The sequence below is a fragment of the Rhipicephalus sanguineus genome, chromosome 4 (genome assembly GCF_013339695.2).
Source record: "Rhipicephalus sanguineus isolate Rsan-2018 chromosome 4, BIME_Rsan_1.4, whole genome shotgun sequence".
Taxonomy (NCBI): Eukaryota; Metazoa; Arthropoda; class Arachnida; order Ixodida; family Ixodidae; genus Rhipicephalus; species Rhipicephalus sanguineus.
Window position 1 is genome coordinate 5,777,670 of NC_051179.1, and position 17,180 is coordinate 5,794,849.

Sequence of the window (17,180 nt, forward strand, 5' to 3'; positions counted from 1 at the left end):
ATTGCGAAAGGTGGGTGAACTGCATATTCGGCTGCATCTACGTATACTGCTGGAGAATTAGGAGGGAAGCGCTTGTGAAGAGCCTTGGCTCTAACTTCCCGTCTCGCTCGATTATGTTCTGGGTGAGGGTTTTTGGGGAGTGGCGGAATGCATAGGTTGCCGCTAACAGCGATTGGAAGTGTGTGCGTGGCCGTGGTATGACCAGGAACGTTGATTCCAAGTCGGCACAGCAGTACTTGGCCAGTTTCTGTAAGCGACAGCCTTTGATATTGACTGAAGAGATGCGCTTCTACGAGCAGAGTGTTGAGTTACCCTTTGAACGCCAGTGTTGTCGACGTGCCTGGTAAGCCCACAATGTGCACACAGCTATCACACTTACAAAAACACGTCGATCCATCTCGTAACGCTTGGCTCAAAGCCATAAAATACAGCATAAGTACTGGCTGACTGCTTCGCATGAAACCGATTCCCACAACGCGTGGGATCTGCCGAATTTTTTTTCACTCAGGCTATCAGTGAAAAAAAAAAAAACACCCTTCACGCAGGATGGTTGGTAATGACAAGTGGTGGTAACACAAAAAGGCGAGGACAAAGCTTAAGAAATGGGGATAAGTGCGCGGTACAGATAAGCGCTTGCATTGCATACGTTCTTGTGGTCGTCTCCCTGAGGACAAAAATCATGTGTCGTATCTTTCTGAAATCCAAAAATAAACAATAAGGAGTTTTTCAATAGGGGCCCCAATTGTTTTGGGGCCCCAAAGAAATAGCGTTAAGGCCACTGCGCATGTGCATTACCCAAACAGCATTTGAGTTTTGCGTTAGGGACGCTATTTAACGAATTTTGCGGGAGCCCCAAAGCCTGCCCCACGACCTACTGTACTCCTGACCTGCCCAGATGTTCCCTCTCCAGCGCCCACGTTCTAGTTCATACCTCCTGCTGCTAGGGACGTAGCCTGTGAGCGTTATGGCGCTAGTCAGCGCCTGTTCGCTAACATCAGCTTTAACGCTTGTGGTGATGTTTCGCCAGTGCAGAGCACTCATTTCGTGTAATTATTGTGCATAAATGTGAAATACTTCGGAAATAAAAATACGGAAAGTGAATTAGAAGTTCTTTTTGCATTTAAAAGGACACAGCCATCCTACACTATGCAAGTCTATGGCTTCTCATGTTAGTCAACCAGTGCGCAGTAAATACTTAACTGCACTGAATAGCTTACTTGACCCTCAGTATAAGTTTGCAGAAACAGTCGCATAATGACGGCAGTTCGTCACATAATACAGGCATTTTTACTCCAGTGCCGTCCAAACGGTCGCAGAGTAGCAGACGAGCAGGTTGTAGGAAGCACCACCTACGGTGAGTGGTTGAACGAGAGCGGGGACGCGCGCTCCCACAGGACCTCCGCTACCTGGGCAGGTCAAGAGTAGAGCTGGTTGTGGCCTGCCCTATAGAGTTCCCTACAATACTTACAAGAGGGAACTCTGGCGCTAGTGTCTGTGGGAGCTGCAACGCATGATGCTTTAGCCAGCATGGGAATGATTGGTAGTACACGGATTTGTCTAAACTTCGTTCTTTTGGCTCTGTTTGGCTCCGCATCACCTGCATCCACTCTGTCGCAAGACGAAGTTCAGCAAAAGTCAGCAGTTCGACTTCACTACTTTAACTTTTTTAGGCTCACCAATTGAAATCTGGTCACGAAGTTCACAAATGTTCATTCTTTTATCCGAAACAAACGCCAAAACACAGCAATAAACGAAGCCACAAGTGCGTTCGAAGGTGTAAGCATGAAGATTAGGCAAATCCGTGTACTACCCATCATTCCCATAGTGGCTAAATGATCGTAGCGCCAGAGTCCCCTCTAGTTAATATTAAGAAACTCTATGGCCTGCCCCAAAAGCTTTCCGTCAAGCAAACATGACGGCACCCACTGAAGCGACGGCTCTTGGCCCAAGCTATAGAGTGACTTAGAATAAGGGGAGTGTCCAAGGTGCCGCAGACACTATTCGAAAACTCCTGCTTGACCCAAAGCGAGCACACGCAAAGGGCGTTGGGGCCCCAAACTTTTGAGACCCCTATTCGTAAACTACCTAATCAGTTAACTGCCACGTGCGTTTATTGTCTGATTTTGGTGTATTCAGGTTTCACCCGCAAAAACTGGCATCACTGCTCGGCGCATACCGTGCTGCAATGTTTGGGAAGTTTCGCGATTGTTTGAGATCATTCTGTTAAAGGAGTGCTGACAGGATTTGGAGACATTTCGCAAGGGACATTTTATGTTTCGTTGATATGCAGTGTTAACGCTCTCCATGCACAGGAGTCAGAAAACACGTATAAAACATTTTGCTTTAATTTTAAAGTTTTCGTCGCTGAGCATCTGCAAGCCAACCCCACTGCAACGGACATATATGTCAGACTCTGGAGTTGATGATGCCTGTGATCTTCCCCTTTATATTGTGTGGGCACCTTTTATTGTCCTGACCGGAACGATAAACAAATAAATAAAAAAAGGAAAGAAAACAGGTCCACGAACATTACAATTGTTCACTGTCTGCCTGACCACCATTTCAGAAGCCTTGCTTTTGTTATTGCTGTCGCCGCCAGGGGGCAAAACGAGTGGAGCTCACTCAGACTCTCTCAAATACTGTATTTTCTGCTTAGGGCTCACTCGGACTCAGACTCACCAAAAGTTTCCTGAACTGGACTCTCTCACTCAGACTCACCAAAACTTTTCTCAACTGGACTCCCTCGGACTCAGACTCACCACAAAATTTACTCAGCCGGACTCACTCGGACTCAGACTCACGGCTTGGTCTGAGTGAGTCGACTCATGAGTCCGTTATTGTAAAATTTGCTTTTCCGATCATGATGTCAACACTTTTTAACACCAATTTCTCACATAATCGGTGCTCTACGATATGCCTTTTGATCTTGTACCTTCAAAGACGAGTTATCAGTGGTTTCAATCCAGTAGGACATTTTTATGAAATACACGACTCTCACGAGATATTTTTATCAAGAACTTCCCGTGAAAGAGTTTGCAGGGGGATTATGACACCTCTCCTTCCCCCTTCCACCTTAACTCATGCCTCCGATCAATAAATATTGAGGTGGCGCATGAACACTAGTGCATTGAGATATGTGTGAATAGACGAGTATAAACGTAAGCCGATATAAGGCTGATAGTAATGCTGAAGATGAGTAGATAGGATGATAGGTCGACAATAAAAGGTGGAGCTCACTCAGACTCGCTCAATAAACATACTTTGCGCTTAAGACTCGCTAGGACTCAGACTCACCAAAATGTTTCTCAACCGGACACACACGGACTCAGACTCACGAAAATTTTCCTCAACCAGACTCACTCGGATTCAGACTCGGCTCGATCTGAGCCTGAATGAGTCGATTATGAGTGAGCTTGCCGACCTATGGTGCACATTGGTATCGCGACTGTCGCCTCCACCCGGTGCTCCGCAGCCTTCTTCGAAGCCGAGTGAAGCCAAGTGCCTCTGGTAGTGTGGCGCCATCTGTCTGATGAGGACCCAGGCGTTCGCGCTGAAGCACAACGTGCTCAATGTTCTCCTTTCCGCATGCCCTGCATTGCACAGTACCGTCGGCCAACGACGGGTCGAAGTGGCGCTTATACACCTGAGTGCGGAGCGCTCCAGCACGGGCCTCAAACAGAAGGGCACTGCCAACGCTGTTTTCATATAATCGTTCTGAGGAGATGGTGATCTTGTGAGCTCTGTATTGGGCCAGGCTAGGTTTCTTCTCCATAGCTGCCTGCCACATCGACGTCTCTCTTTCGTTCTCCTACTGCCCATTTTCTCTCACTGTCCTCCTGGACTGGGTCAGTAAAAAGGGAGAACTTGCGGCACAGATCGTGGAGATGCCTGCGCCATGGTGTGCTCATGCCCTTGATAGTTGTATATCTAAATACACGACGGGCCCACCGCTGGTTGTTCATGAGGCGAAGACAGCCTTCGTAGGCCACCTTGCTTCGCGTGCCTCATAACTCGACTATCTGAGGTCACTCTGTATAGCCTCGACAGCCATACGTCCATGACACGCCAGCGCCAGTCACCCAACCTCACGCTGACCTCTTTGCAACCACTAACGTGTTGCTGCCGACATGACCGTGTTGGCGAATGTCAGCAGTGGCACATGTACTGCCTTGCACAGTTCGCGCACCAGTACAAACCGGTTGCACCCACACAGACTCTGCCGTCGCAACATGCTGGCAGCTCTCACCGAAGCCCGTCGAACATGCTCTTCTTGCTTGTCAAAGAGATCTGCGGAGGTGCAAAGGTTTACACCAAGATACCGGTATTTATCCGGTACTGGAATGCTTCCTCCGTCGGGAAGCTGCACGTCAATGATCTCCATGGCTGAAAACTGCAAAATGGCCGATTTTTTGGCATTGAAGTAAAAGCCCAGACGCTTCTGGTGGTCAGCCGCCAGTGTTACCATACTTTGGAGGTCACCTGTCGCCACCTGTCAAAGCAGTATTAGGTATATACAATATACATTTGCAGTATACATATACTGCAAATATACATTTGCAGTATATACAAAGACCGACTCCCTCGCACAGTTTGCTGTGGGACCAGGTCCAACTAGTGAGTATAAAACAATGATTGAGTTTAATATTGCGTGTGTTTGCGCATTTAACACTCGGAAAGAGAGCTTGAATTTCTCTCCACTAGTCGGACGCGCCACTGAACTGCCCTGAAATACTTGCTGGATCACTTGCCAGAACGACGGCGAAAACAACAGCAGACGAGACCGCTCCGCATGCTACAAAGAAACGCTGCAATCGACGCTACTGTTGCATTGTGAATTGCCACGGACGTAAAGGACTGAATAACAGCGTTCAGTTTTACTAGTTTTCATAGTTGTCATACGAAGCAGAAAGGCGAGAGCGCTGGATACGGGCCTTTGCGAACGTGTTGGGTAAGCGAAGTACCCGCGTTCTCCACAGCCGGTCACATGAGAAAGTGTGATAATGTGGCTCTGCTGTTGTTTTGCGTAGCCCTGACGGAGAACCATGGTAACCTTGACTATGAAGCTCAGCAGAGGCTCCGACCGCGGTGCGTGCCGTGTAACACAGAGTGAGCAGCTAGAGGCAGACTGAAGATGCCTGATATGCACGTCGTGACATCCTATAATCTGAGTTGGTCGTCACCACACAGCATCGCGTACGTACGTTTTGAAGGCTCACAGTTCCGGTTCTAACTAGCTAACAGGTTGCGTCATACAAGTAAATCGCAAAATGTTGGTCGTGACCACCTTCAGGTTTGTTTTGCCCATGGCCTCCGCGATTGCCATAGCTATCTCGGAGGCCACGGTTTTGCCTTTGGTTGTACCCCGCGAAAGTGGACACTCACGTGTCTCCATTTGCATTATACACAAACGAAAGACAGCCATCACGAGACCATTTGAGGATGCGTAATAAAACAGTCCGATGTACAGGAAGCAAGAGATGAAGGGAAAATGCAACTAAAAACGCGAAAATTGCAGGGGCCATTCGTTCCTGTTAAAGTGAGCTTTGTACCACGGATTGTAAGATACATGGCTAAGTAAATTGATCGTGTATGTAGTTCATCGCTTTAGCATGACGTATATCCCTTTCCGACCCCGCGACCAGTGTACTGGACATAACAAAAATAGCGGGGCAGAAAAGCAAGCAAAGCCACAATCGAAGCCGAAACTACTTTGACAGCTTCTGTAAGAGGCGAGAAGTATCTTTTTGAATGTAGTTCTTCCTTCAGCCCCATTTTCTTATGGGGGCGCATCAGAGTAATGGAGTCATTCAAGAGGAAACGCGCGCGCATGGTATACTCAAGCATACAAAATTATTTGAGGAGTTATCTTCGCGCAATTCAAATAAATTAAATCATGCGAGCTGATTTATGCCCTCTTGAAACAATGTTGCAAAAAGGTAGCTTTTGTGATCAGAAGTTTGCTCGCAATGCGAGATTGTGTTCATGTCCAGTGCACTGGACACCGGGATGCAATTGGCGCGCATTGTGCTAAACATGGAGGAGAGAAAAGAAAGTAGGAAGGACGTCACGTGACAATCTTGAAACCCAGACCAGGAGCAAGCTGGGAATTCTACCAAGAGCCTAGAGCACAAGGAGGGAGCGGCGTCGGAGGAGGTTGACTTGTGGACGCCAAGCGCATTCCCTCCTAGCTTTTTACCCCTTCGTGGTGCTGAACGCTATGCGCGACAGTTAACAATAGAATTTTCTTTTCTTTTTCTCAGGTCAAAACAAACTATTTTTTTTGTGTTTTAAAAGAAAATTAACTTTATGACAGGAAGGACAGCAACATTTTTTCAAGGAAGAAAGCAGAATGTGGGTACCCATAAGTGGAACAAATGAATCCTAGTGTCCAGCATACTGGACATGATTCTCCCGCGAAAACCATTGTACCTACGGTCTCCTTTATTTTTTTGCATGCTTTTCAATAGCCTCTTAGCTAGAAAAGAACATCGAAAAATTTTATTCTACCCTACACAAAATTCGGGACGGAAAGGGATATACCCGATTTTAACGCATTTAGGCGTTAGAGAACGGACGTCAGAGGGCTTGCCTTGAACTCAATGTCGTGTGATGCTCGCTTGTACTTGTGAGTTGCAGCGCGCCAGAATAACTGAAACTTCCTTTGCATTGTACCCGCAGTTCACTTTGATGAGCTTCCACTTTTTTGAAGCGTGAAAAAGATTTCCAGGTCCCTGATCTTCAGGAAACCGCGCTTCAACACAAATGAAAAAGGGGGGTTCTACTGTGGCCTATGCGCATTCGCTTGCGGACGGCTCTTTTTGTACTACCCAGTTAGCGGTGTTTTTCGCAACACCGCCTAGGCAGAGTCTGACGTCTGTTGTCCTGACGAGTCAACACAGTTCCACTGAGTTTGCAAATTCGGCTTCCTGCACGCGGCCTTACTCGTAGAAATCGCTGGACGACAATTCACTCACCGTTGTTTACATGCACCACGAGCAGATGACAGATCGGCTGCTAGTACATCGCGAGTTGCTGTCTCCCCGTGACGTCTCAATAGCAAAGAAACTTGAGAAGCAGCTAAGGTGAAACTTTACATGGGATTGCCTGGGGGCAAGCAGGCACCGTGCGTAATATGCCATTTCCTTGAGTCAGCTGGCAGAACGCAGCACTAGGATGATGGTGTTTGTTTCTCCAGTGCTCTCCTGAAACGTCTCGAAGTGTTGCTTGACAGGGGGAAGAAGCAGTTCTGCAAAGTATGGCACAAAGAAAATAAGCGGAAAATTGAATAAACCAAGGCATAACATAGTTCCTAACTGAGTTGTTTGTCATAGGCTTATTTTTGTTGCTCTGTGCTCTGATAAGTGTGCTCATATTATGGCCGTTCTGGTGGTTGCACCATACTGTTAAGAAATCTCTGTAGCTGAGCTTGTCCTGCATTATGAGAGCAACACATCCTATATTATTATGATAGCAGCTATACAGACACTCAAGGCACATTTTTGCCGACGGTTTTGCTTTTGCCATCATGTTCCGCATAAAGTCAACATCCATAACATGGCCCTGTGCGTCGCATGTTCTGTGTGTGCATGAAAGCATGTGGAGGTTGCAGACAGATGCTGCTCTGCAGCTCAAGCAGAGATAAAAGGGATGCTGGAATGCTGAACCGTAATCAAAGGGATGCTGGTGCGTGCACTGTGTGTCTACAGTGATCAGTGAGCGGCCCATAGCTTTGTACATGCTTCTTTCGCATTGAAGCATGAAAGCCGCTTCACTCACTGTAGGGAGCGGCGGTGTTCCCTTACGTTAGCATTTTGTAGAGTTGCACCATATCAAATCCTAAAGGAGTTTGACGCTAGCCTTCGTTCATATAGCATTCCAATAGACCTTTTTCAAGCGATCCCAGAACACCCCGCGGGCGCGCCAAGCACTATGGGAAAAGTGTGTACGGCGAGGCCGCAGGCTGTTCCGTCGCTCGCTGCTCGTTGGTGCCGTGGGAGCACCAAACGAAAAAAACGCGTCGCCGCTAGTTGACTATTATTAAATCCTAAATACTACACATGTCTGAACGCAGCTGCATGTATTTCTACGCATGCAATGCGAAAGGAATGATGCAGTCAGTGTAGGTATTACCGAGCGGATGTATACCGGATGTAGCAGTTAAGCGGCATGCGAGTTATCACGTGCCGATACATGCAGTCAAAACGTGCTATTGTGAGCAATGTGAGCTGGAACACCGAATTCGTATTTATTCAATGATTACTTGTTCACAAGCCGCTATGGCATTTAATGCCATAGCGGCTCGTGATCGGGTTTAACCAAACTGTAGAGAGGTGTTACACTGTTCAGGTATACAGATGATTATTTGATTTTAACTGACAAGTCACGCGTTGTACAAAGAAGTGCACATTCTAAATGCGCTTAAAGAAGAAGGGATGGTACTAGAATTCACTTGCGAGATGCCTTGCTCTGATAATTTGCAGTTTCTTGATACATGCTTTTAAGTTTCACTTCGGAGCATGTTTGCGGGCAGTATAGCCTACGTTCAGCGAAATCGGTGTTTAATTTCGCGTCGGCGCATTCGAATATTGTTAAACGAGGAATTGGGATGTCATGATTACGCACAGCATTGGAAAAAGACTTGCGCACATAATATGAGCAGTATTTTCCAGCTGCAAAGTGATCAAAGAGGCGGGATATCCTGCGTATCGTTGTATCGGTTTGCGAAAATCTGCTCGCATGGCAAAGAAAGATTAACACGGACGTCCTCCATCCGTAAATAATAAACTAGAAATATTGCAGTTATTCCACATATGTATAAGAAGTCGCATGGCCTGAAGAACGTAGGGAAGCGATATGGAGGTCAAGGTTGTGCTTGCCGCCCCAAATAAGCTTAGTCGCATTAAGGCCGCAGGGGTCTGCGATGGGCAAAAAAAAAATGCGGTCAGGGCATGCCAATTGTTTTGTAAATTGTGTAGGAGTTAACCGCAAATTTCTATTTCTTGTGTCCACATGTACATCGGCCAGACTGGTCGATGTATTAATACGCGCCTCAGCGAGCATCGAAATTCATTTAATGGAGCCGTCTCATCTCGCATCGCTATGTCAGTCATGAAAATGTAATGGCATCTTCGAAAGCACAGTAATTTTGTACCATCAGCCTAATCGGACAATGCGAGAAATTTCGGAGGCATATCATGTCACAAATAACGCCACACTTTATGTCAGTCAACCTTCTAAGTCGTTACAAGACAAGGAATTTAGCTTTATTAATCGGCTGTAAGCACGCGCCTTGGTTGTTTGACTTTTCGTGCCTCTTTATGACACGCGACACACTCCCATTTTTGTATATATGCTTTTTTCACGCGCGCAATAAACCTTCAGTTGTGTGTGAGCGCTGGTTTGTGCATTTCCTTCCTTGTACTGCTCCTTTCTTTTTGCGCTCTAAGCATTATTCCAACCTGTAGTTATAGCACCAACGAAGGTAAGTAGGCACTTATCGTTCGTTACATATAGGGTGCGAGCGACGCAATGAATGTATCTCATTTCCCCAAATGCCGACTACACTATCTAATGTACTCTTTAAATATCAACCTCACACTGTACTCGTCGACAGTGTTGATGGACGTTGATTCCAAATGCATCCGCGAACCATAGACCGCTCCTGCACTTCATAGGCAACCGAGTTGTATTTTTGTTTTCATTTATGCCATAAAGCACGCTGGCGCCAAAGAAAAAAAAATAAATAGAAGGTGACGCTTCTGAGCCACTTAACTGGTCCAACGGTGGGACAGGTGGAAATCGTCGAGAGGCCGTTGCAGCTAAACACTGAAGTTCGTGATTGAACTACGCAGTAACAAGTTGCACCTTGCCAAACTCATTGTGTGTAAGAAGTCCTGGGACGGCGCAAGCGGAAAGGTACAGCGCGAGGCCCGCGCGCTCGTCGCGGCGGCTGCTGCGGCGTACACACATTTCCCATGAGCGCTTGCGCGCCCGTTGGTGGCGCTCGTGTGCTTGAAAAAGGTCTATTTGTTGCTATTGCATTCATTGCGCTGCACTTGCAACAAAACTGAGACTTGCATGTTTCCTTCGAGACTTGCTAAGCTATAAATTTGAATGTGCATCGTTGCTCTTAACAGCTACATTTGTACGCACATCATAACTTGAGTGAAGCTTGAAGGTTTGTGTTGGACTTCTGGTGAAAAGGACAGGAGGGGGTGTTCAAGGATGGGCTGGAACATTCCCAAATCAGGACCGGCAGTCTGCTGCTATCCTTAAAGTGAAAAGTATACAATCACTGCATATTGCCACTTCAAACATGTGGGGGTGAAACTTGGAAGATGAATAATACCCCCGTCACGCGGGCTAACTTGAGTGCACTTTGAGGGAGTGCACTTGGCCGCTAGTGTCATTCACACGCTGTCACACAGGAACTCTTAGTGACACTCGCTGCAAAGTGCACTTGCCAGCGACTGCATTCCCCAAACTCACTTCGCTGAGACTGAGTGTCTAGCCTCGGTAGCAGCGGCTCGACAATAGATAAGTTATTATCCGAGGATGAGTTCATACTATTTTTTAACTGTAGTTTTTATTATTAGGAATATGGTTATGCATTGAAACATACTAAACCTCTAAAAACTACTTTACTGTTCTCGTTCTGAGGCAGTTTACGGCCACAGCCGCCAGGTGCATGCCCAGCACATGCTGTGCAATGGCCGCATCCGCCGCTTTTGTACCTGAAGTTTACTTTGAGGGCTGCTTATAGCTATAACACATTATTACTTAACAAACATTGCCTGAAATAGCAAATGACTGCTGTCCTACTTAATTACCCATCAATTACCCATCACCATTACCATCAGTTCCAAAGTACACTTCCCTTTCTTGTGTAGCAGTGTGCTGACAAAGTGACGTTCTGCGAGTGTAAGTGCACTCACTCAAAATTACACTAAATTTGCCAGTGCGACCGGGGTATAAGCAGCTTGAGAAAAAGTCAGGGTCGTGCAGCATGCAACAGGACAGAAAATGGTAGGTGTAAATTTAAGAAATCGGAAGACAGCAGAATGGCTCAGCAAACAAATGCTTAGCCAATGTTCTTGTGGACATCAAGAGAAAGAAATGGACCTGGGCCAGCCACATAATGCGTATTTCAGACAACCGGTGGTCAGTTATAGCGACAGAGAGGATACCAAGAGATGGGAAACAAGGTGAGGATGGCATTGGGCTAGATGGAGTGATGAAAGTATGACTTTCACAGTGATAAAATGGATGTAGCTTGCACAAAATAGGCTAAATTGGATACCCTTAAGAGTCTTAAAAAAATATGGCTGATCCTCCTTTCATAGGAATCGGTATAACACGAAAGTGAAACATGTCTTCACAGGGGTAGTTGAGCGTTTATTGTGCATTGTTTCGCCAGAGGGACAAAGAAATGAATGGTATAGCAACAAATTGTAATGTCATGCGAAGAACAGCAAGCAGCTCGAAACTTGCAGCGTGCTTTAAAGCAGAAAGGACGCACAAAAAGAACATATAGAGAACGAGCACGAACTAACTGTCACAATTGTTACTTTGTGTGTGAGCAGCGCGCTCCTTTCGGAAACGTGGCCGCTGCAGCGAGCGAAGTGACCTTCGTGCTCTCTGTAACTTCAATGGAAACTTGCGGTGAAAGCACAAGACGTACAAACCGCCCCCACCACGAGATAAGCGCGCGCGCATGAGAGACAACCCCTGTAAGGTGCCCTGTGCGCTCTTTGCGCCATCTCACTAGTGATAACAAGAACACGTTGAAGCCATTGAGCGCTGAGTACCGCCAACGGTAAATGGTGTATATAAATAGCTCGCCGTTAGTAAGCTAAAGAACGTACGCTCTGTGGCCGAGTGGTTTCGCGCTGCAAAGCGAGGGGTCGTAGGTTCGACTCCCGGCAACGGAACTTTTTCTTCTAGATTTTTTCTTTGCCATTTGTTAGTGTATTTTTACAACGTCATATCAGTGATGGAAATATGTCCGTGGAGCCGTGGTGGATCCCGGCATAAAACACTTTCGCTGATGATGATGATGTTCCAAACAGTGGTGCTGCATAAAATGATGTCTTACCTTTGTCAAAAGAAAAGGGAACAAGGAAGAGCCATTGCACTTTGTGAAAGTGGCTGACTAGCAAACATACGTTTCCCTTCACATGCTTGTATTTTTCTGAAGGCAGTGTGGCCAGAATTCAGGGGAGGGAGAAATCTTGAGATTTGTGAATGCAGGGTGTCGCTGGAGCTGCAACTGAGGCTCGTGAAACTGGTTGACATTTGTAACTTCTTCTTACTCGTGTGCTGATATCATGGTATGAAGTTCAAAAATAAAAATTTGACCTTTATTTTCTCGTCTGTTGATCATACGATGACGAAATTAAGGACCACACATTTGTCAGAAAACTTCAGGCTTGCATGGCATGCACAGCACAGTCACCGCATAAGCTGAAGGACCGGCTTTCATAGAGCCCGTTTTCAATTCTCTTAGGGTCCGACCCAGGGATGCAACAGCTGCACCAATTGTGCCAATTTCATACAATTCCTTATGTTGTGTAGTGACTTGAGCAGGTGTCGCCATCTGTGGGTAAAAATAGCAGCTGCACGGGCACTGGTGGCCACACTTCCAGCCAGAGGGCACCACACAACCAAGATCGACCAACCCCCCGTTTTGCCGCCCTGACTTCCGTTCTTCGAAAAATGTCGCCGCCCGGCTACGCTGTGCCGCTGCGTTGGCATGACCGCTTAATCCGTTATTAAATGTATTTGGTGTTTCTTACACGTGTCCATACGTCTCAAGATTCAACACCTTAATTTTGCGCCAAGCTGAGCCAAAACCGTGAAATTTGTTAAAATTGCGCCACGCTGCGCCAAAATGCCTGACCAGCTTAAAATTTTCTCAGTTGCGCAAATTTGAGCGAGAAATGGAGGCCACGTTGGCCATCTGCAGTGTGGGCATCAATATTCAATACAGATGCGCAGACCCTAACCCTAACCCCCCTGTGAAAGAAAAGAAAAAAGTCAGTTTCACCGCAAGGACGAAGCAATGAATGTGATACAACAAATTGTAATGTTATACGAAGTGAGGCTGGCAGCAAACTCTTTTTTATTCGATCTCGTGTAACTCTAGAAAATGTTGGTGTAAGAGAATACGGCCGCTCCAGGGAAAGATGCTCTTTCTGCACAGTGGCTTCGCATTGAGAGCGCAGCACGTAGCAGGATTTACGAGCCGCCCACTGATGGCTGCCGAGATAGCGCGCCAGTGATCGCGACCGCGCCCTTAGAATTAAAGTTCAAAGTTGCTGCTCGAGCGTCAGCCCCTCCCCTGCCCCCCTCTCGCGTCTTTTCATGCTTGTTCAAAACGGGTGGGCCGTTTACTCTATGCTTCGATGGCAGGCTTCCCAACCGGAGTGGCGTTATCGCATGCGCCCTCAGAGCGACGGAGATGGGCTGGCTCGTTTGATATCTGCTTCAGCTGCGTTCGTCACCCGCACTCGCGCGCTTTTACCCGCGGTAGAACATACTATGCACAGGGATATGTTATCAATTTGGACTTTATACGGGAGATGACGGCAAAAACTCGTCGAGAGTGTCCATAGAGTTGCTATCGCAATAGAAAAGGACAGTAGTTCTCAAATTTCCTGGTGCTTGTTTTATTGCGTGCAGAACGCTTTTTAAGCCACTTTGGCCGCAGTACACTGGCGTCCTGCGGAAAAGCATACTGAGATTTAGAAGGGGCTATTAGGTATTAGCTGTACATTTTGTCCCTTAATTACTCATCCGTGCATGCGCCGTGTAATTACGAGTACTAGTATGATTGCTGACGTCTAAAAAATTATTGGCAATCATTCGGAGCTGCTGTGTATGGAGTTTCTGCGGCCCTGAGAAACAATAGACAAAAGCGTATGCCAGTTTTCTTTTTTCGGTATCCCCACTTGCTCCTGCTTTACAAATCTCCCAAATTTCCAGGTTGCCAGGTTCGCAGGTGCACATTAGCATTTGCAGGACCTGTCAAATAATTCGACAGGCACTGGAAAGGCTAATGTGGACTTAGTCATTGTTCGCACTGACTTTGACATTGTTCGCATTGTGGGTGGCTCAACACACTGCTTTTATTGAAATAGCAGTGTTCACGTGCATTGTGCATGAATTAGCTGATGTTGAATGGTTCTTTACATATTTTTGTTTTATTTTCTAAAAGTAAGCCTTCTTTGTTATACTGCTGCAAATTAGGAATTTCGTGCTTAAAAAATGAGGTTTTTTTTTCGCAACCTGCTCCAAATTTGGATTTTTGTGCTCCAAAAGCAACATTTTGCTGCTCCAAAAATTGCTCCAAATCCTATTTTGGCTGTTGCACCCCTGTAGGGAGACTGCTGCACAGTTGCAAGGTACCTACTATGCAGGGCTGGGCAGAGATATTCATAAAAGTATCCCAAATACAGATATTGAAATACACGTCATGGAAGTCGAAAATACAGATACCGAGATACATTTGTCTTTGACATAGCGGGATATTTCCGAGATACTTTTGGAAAAAGACAAAAAGTGTGTCCGGGAATACAGATATGAGAATACAAATACTGGAAAATTTTTTTTTTATTTCGTGGATGCTGATGCTTTGCAAAGCCATTTCTAAAGTGAAGCATAATATTGTGAATAACTTTGCAGCACATTGACACTTGCAAGTCAAGCATATCGCTTGAATCACTCACCAACAGCAGTGAATTAAGAGAAAGTAAGCATTTAACACCCGAAATCCGTTTAACTAAGAAGGTTGTTGCGTTAATTGCACCTAAGAAGCAGTCGCTTCTCAAGTAGGCGGTCTTCTAGACAAAAAAATTGGTTCGGCCTCAACACAAGGCTTGTGAACTGGCGATATTGCTGGCCACCCAAAAAAATATTGGGGTGCTGCACCGGCCTTGAGAGACAGGGACTTCCGTTGGCAGCGGCGTCAGGCGCTTGACCACATGGGCCTTTCTGTGCATGTGGGAAACCCTTCACCATTCTTGCTTTGTCACCGACTAGAAGCGAGTCTTTATGTGGCACAGAGGCCCCTTGAAAACACACCAGCTTATTGGTTACGAGATACTTGTGTTCTGCAGAATATCGCGATATAATCTATACATCATAAAAGTACTATTTCACTACTGAGATACAAGTGCATTTTTCAAATGTAGCTTGATACAAAAATACAGATACTGAAAAGTATCTCTCAGATACTGTCGCAACACTCTTGTATCGCGATACTGCGCAGCCTTGCTACTACTCCATACTTTATCATTTTGCAAAGTAGCGAGCTACCCATGATGCGTCAATAATGCAACACGCACACCTGCATAGCTGCATATATTGTTGATGCTGTGGCTGATAATGATGAATTATGGCTGATTGTTGAGAAGCTTTAAACCACCCACTCATCACGATTCACATTGTGTGACATCTGGTTTGACTTCTGCCACGCAATATTACACCTGATTTCTCACATGAGATGACGCCTGTGTAGGTGTGAACAAGTTTTCAGCCCCTCTGTGGCAGAATGCATGACTGCCTCCAGAGTTTTTCTTTCTTTTTTTTCGCACGAGGCGGCATAGGTGGTGCCACTTGCGGCGGACGACTAAGCCACCGAAAGCAGATTCGAGCTCCTAAAAGGTTAAGCTCTAAAATAATTTATCAGTTTATTATTAACAAGCCCCACACATAGAGACGCCAACAGAAACAATGTCTGGACAGCACACTTTGTCCTCGTCATCTAAGCAGCCTTGATTTGTGACTGTTCTGCGCCATTGTGAGCAACTAACTTTTGTAGAGCACTTTGCTTTACTAGGATCCAACATAGACAAAGATGGCAGCTTTAGTAAAGAAATTGAGCAAAGAACAATACTATTAAAGACAACGATGGTTGGACCTTCAGAAATATGTAAAAAAGTTCAAGTGTACATGTGAATAACATTCTAATTTTTACTGTGACAATGTGTAGGTGGGACCTATTGTCCTTGAGGAGAGAAAGAGCTTGATTCTTGTGAGCTGTGGTGCTGTGCACTCTTGAGAATTCTATAGAGGGACAAAGTAATTGGGTGACTGCTTGGTTCACTTAATCTCAAATGTTCTTTCAAAGCACAGCTGCTCAAACTTGTTATTTTAATTTTGTCATGTGGACTACTAGTTTTATAGAGCTCAAATTAATGCTAGTGAAAGTTGAAAGTAAGAGAGCATGGCATCAACCAGGCTGTTTAAATAGGATTAGTCGATGCCTAAAGAACTGGTTTGATCAATGGCGACTGAACGGTATATAACGACTCTATTATCCTATTGCAGACAACTGAGTTCCCATTGCTGTGCAAAACGTGGACTGCCGCAGAAGAGTTGAAGCTCCTCGACGCTCTCTTGGAATGTGGCATTGGAAACTGGTGTGTTCTTTTGCTCGAAATTTACATAAGCTCAACAATGAAGCTTTATCGATTCGAGAAAGGACGTGGCAGTGCAGTGTGTGGGGTCTCTCGCTTTCAAGGAACACCGTAGTGCAAGCCAATAAAAGGGCATTTATTTGTACCTTTTACATAGTAAACTTGCTGGCTGAATCATATGGTTGATAGCATGCCAATGTAACATGCAATGCAACACAATGCAGAATTGACGCTGTTCGACTGGCCATGCCAGGATAACGAGTAAAGTTTACCACTGCCAGATATGCATGCTTATGTTGCGCATGGGTCATGTCTTGTGAATGGAGACGCATTCGAGACGATCTGCAGTATTGCCTCCACAGAGCTCCTTATTGCGCATGCAGAAGTTCAGGACGGAGTGCTGTTCCACATGCCACCATGGGGACACAGCACCTTCTCAGCTCGGGGAAGCTGGCTTGCAGGACACTTGAGCACCATGCAGTTTTCACATCAGGGAAGTTCCCGCAAGTGTAGCCTTAGTGAGGTCGGTCTGCTATGTCATATGGAAAAACAATTTATAGTCATGGATTCTGTTATCTTATGGCAGTATATTATATTTGGGGATAGCTTCCTTGACTAGGAAAAGTGCATTTTGCAAATGCATAGATAGTCCCTGGCTGGGTCTCTCGTAAATGGTTTCTGCCGTCTCCTGAGGTGCTGATGCAATGTGGCTGACACGTGCACAATAATTGGTCGAGCAGCTGGCTCAGCCCACAGTTGCTA

General features: G+C 46.0%; 1 protein-coding gene across 2 annotated transcripts in view; it reads left to right on the forward strand.

Annotated features, from left to right (window-relative positions):
• LOC119389323 (transcriptional adapter 2-alpha) overlaps positions 1–17,180 on the forward strand; it is a 193,802-nt gene that overhangs the window by 3,625 nt on the left and 172,997 nt on the right. For both annotated transcript variants that reach the window (XM_037656528.2, XM_037656531.2), the window contains exon 2: positions 16,330–16,421. In XM_037656528.2, the coding sequence (XP_037512456.1) occupies positions 16,330–16,421 (92 nt within the window). The remainder of the gene's footprint in view (positions 1–16,329; positions 16,422–17,180) is intronic.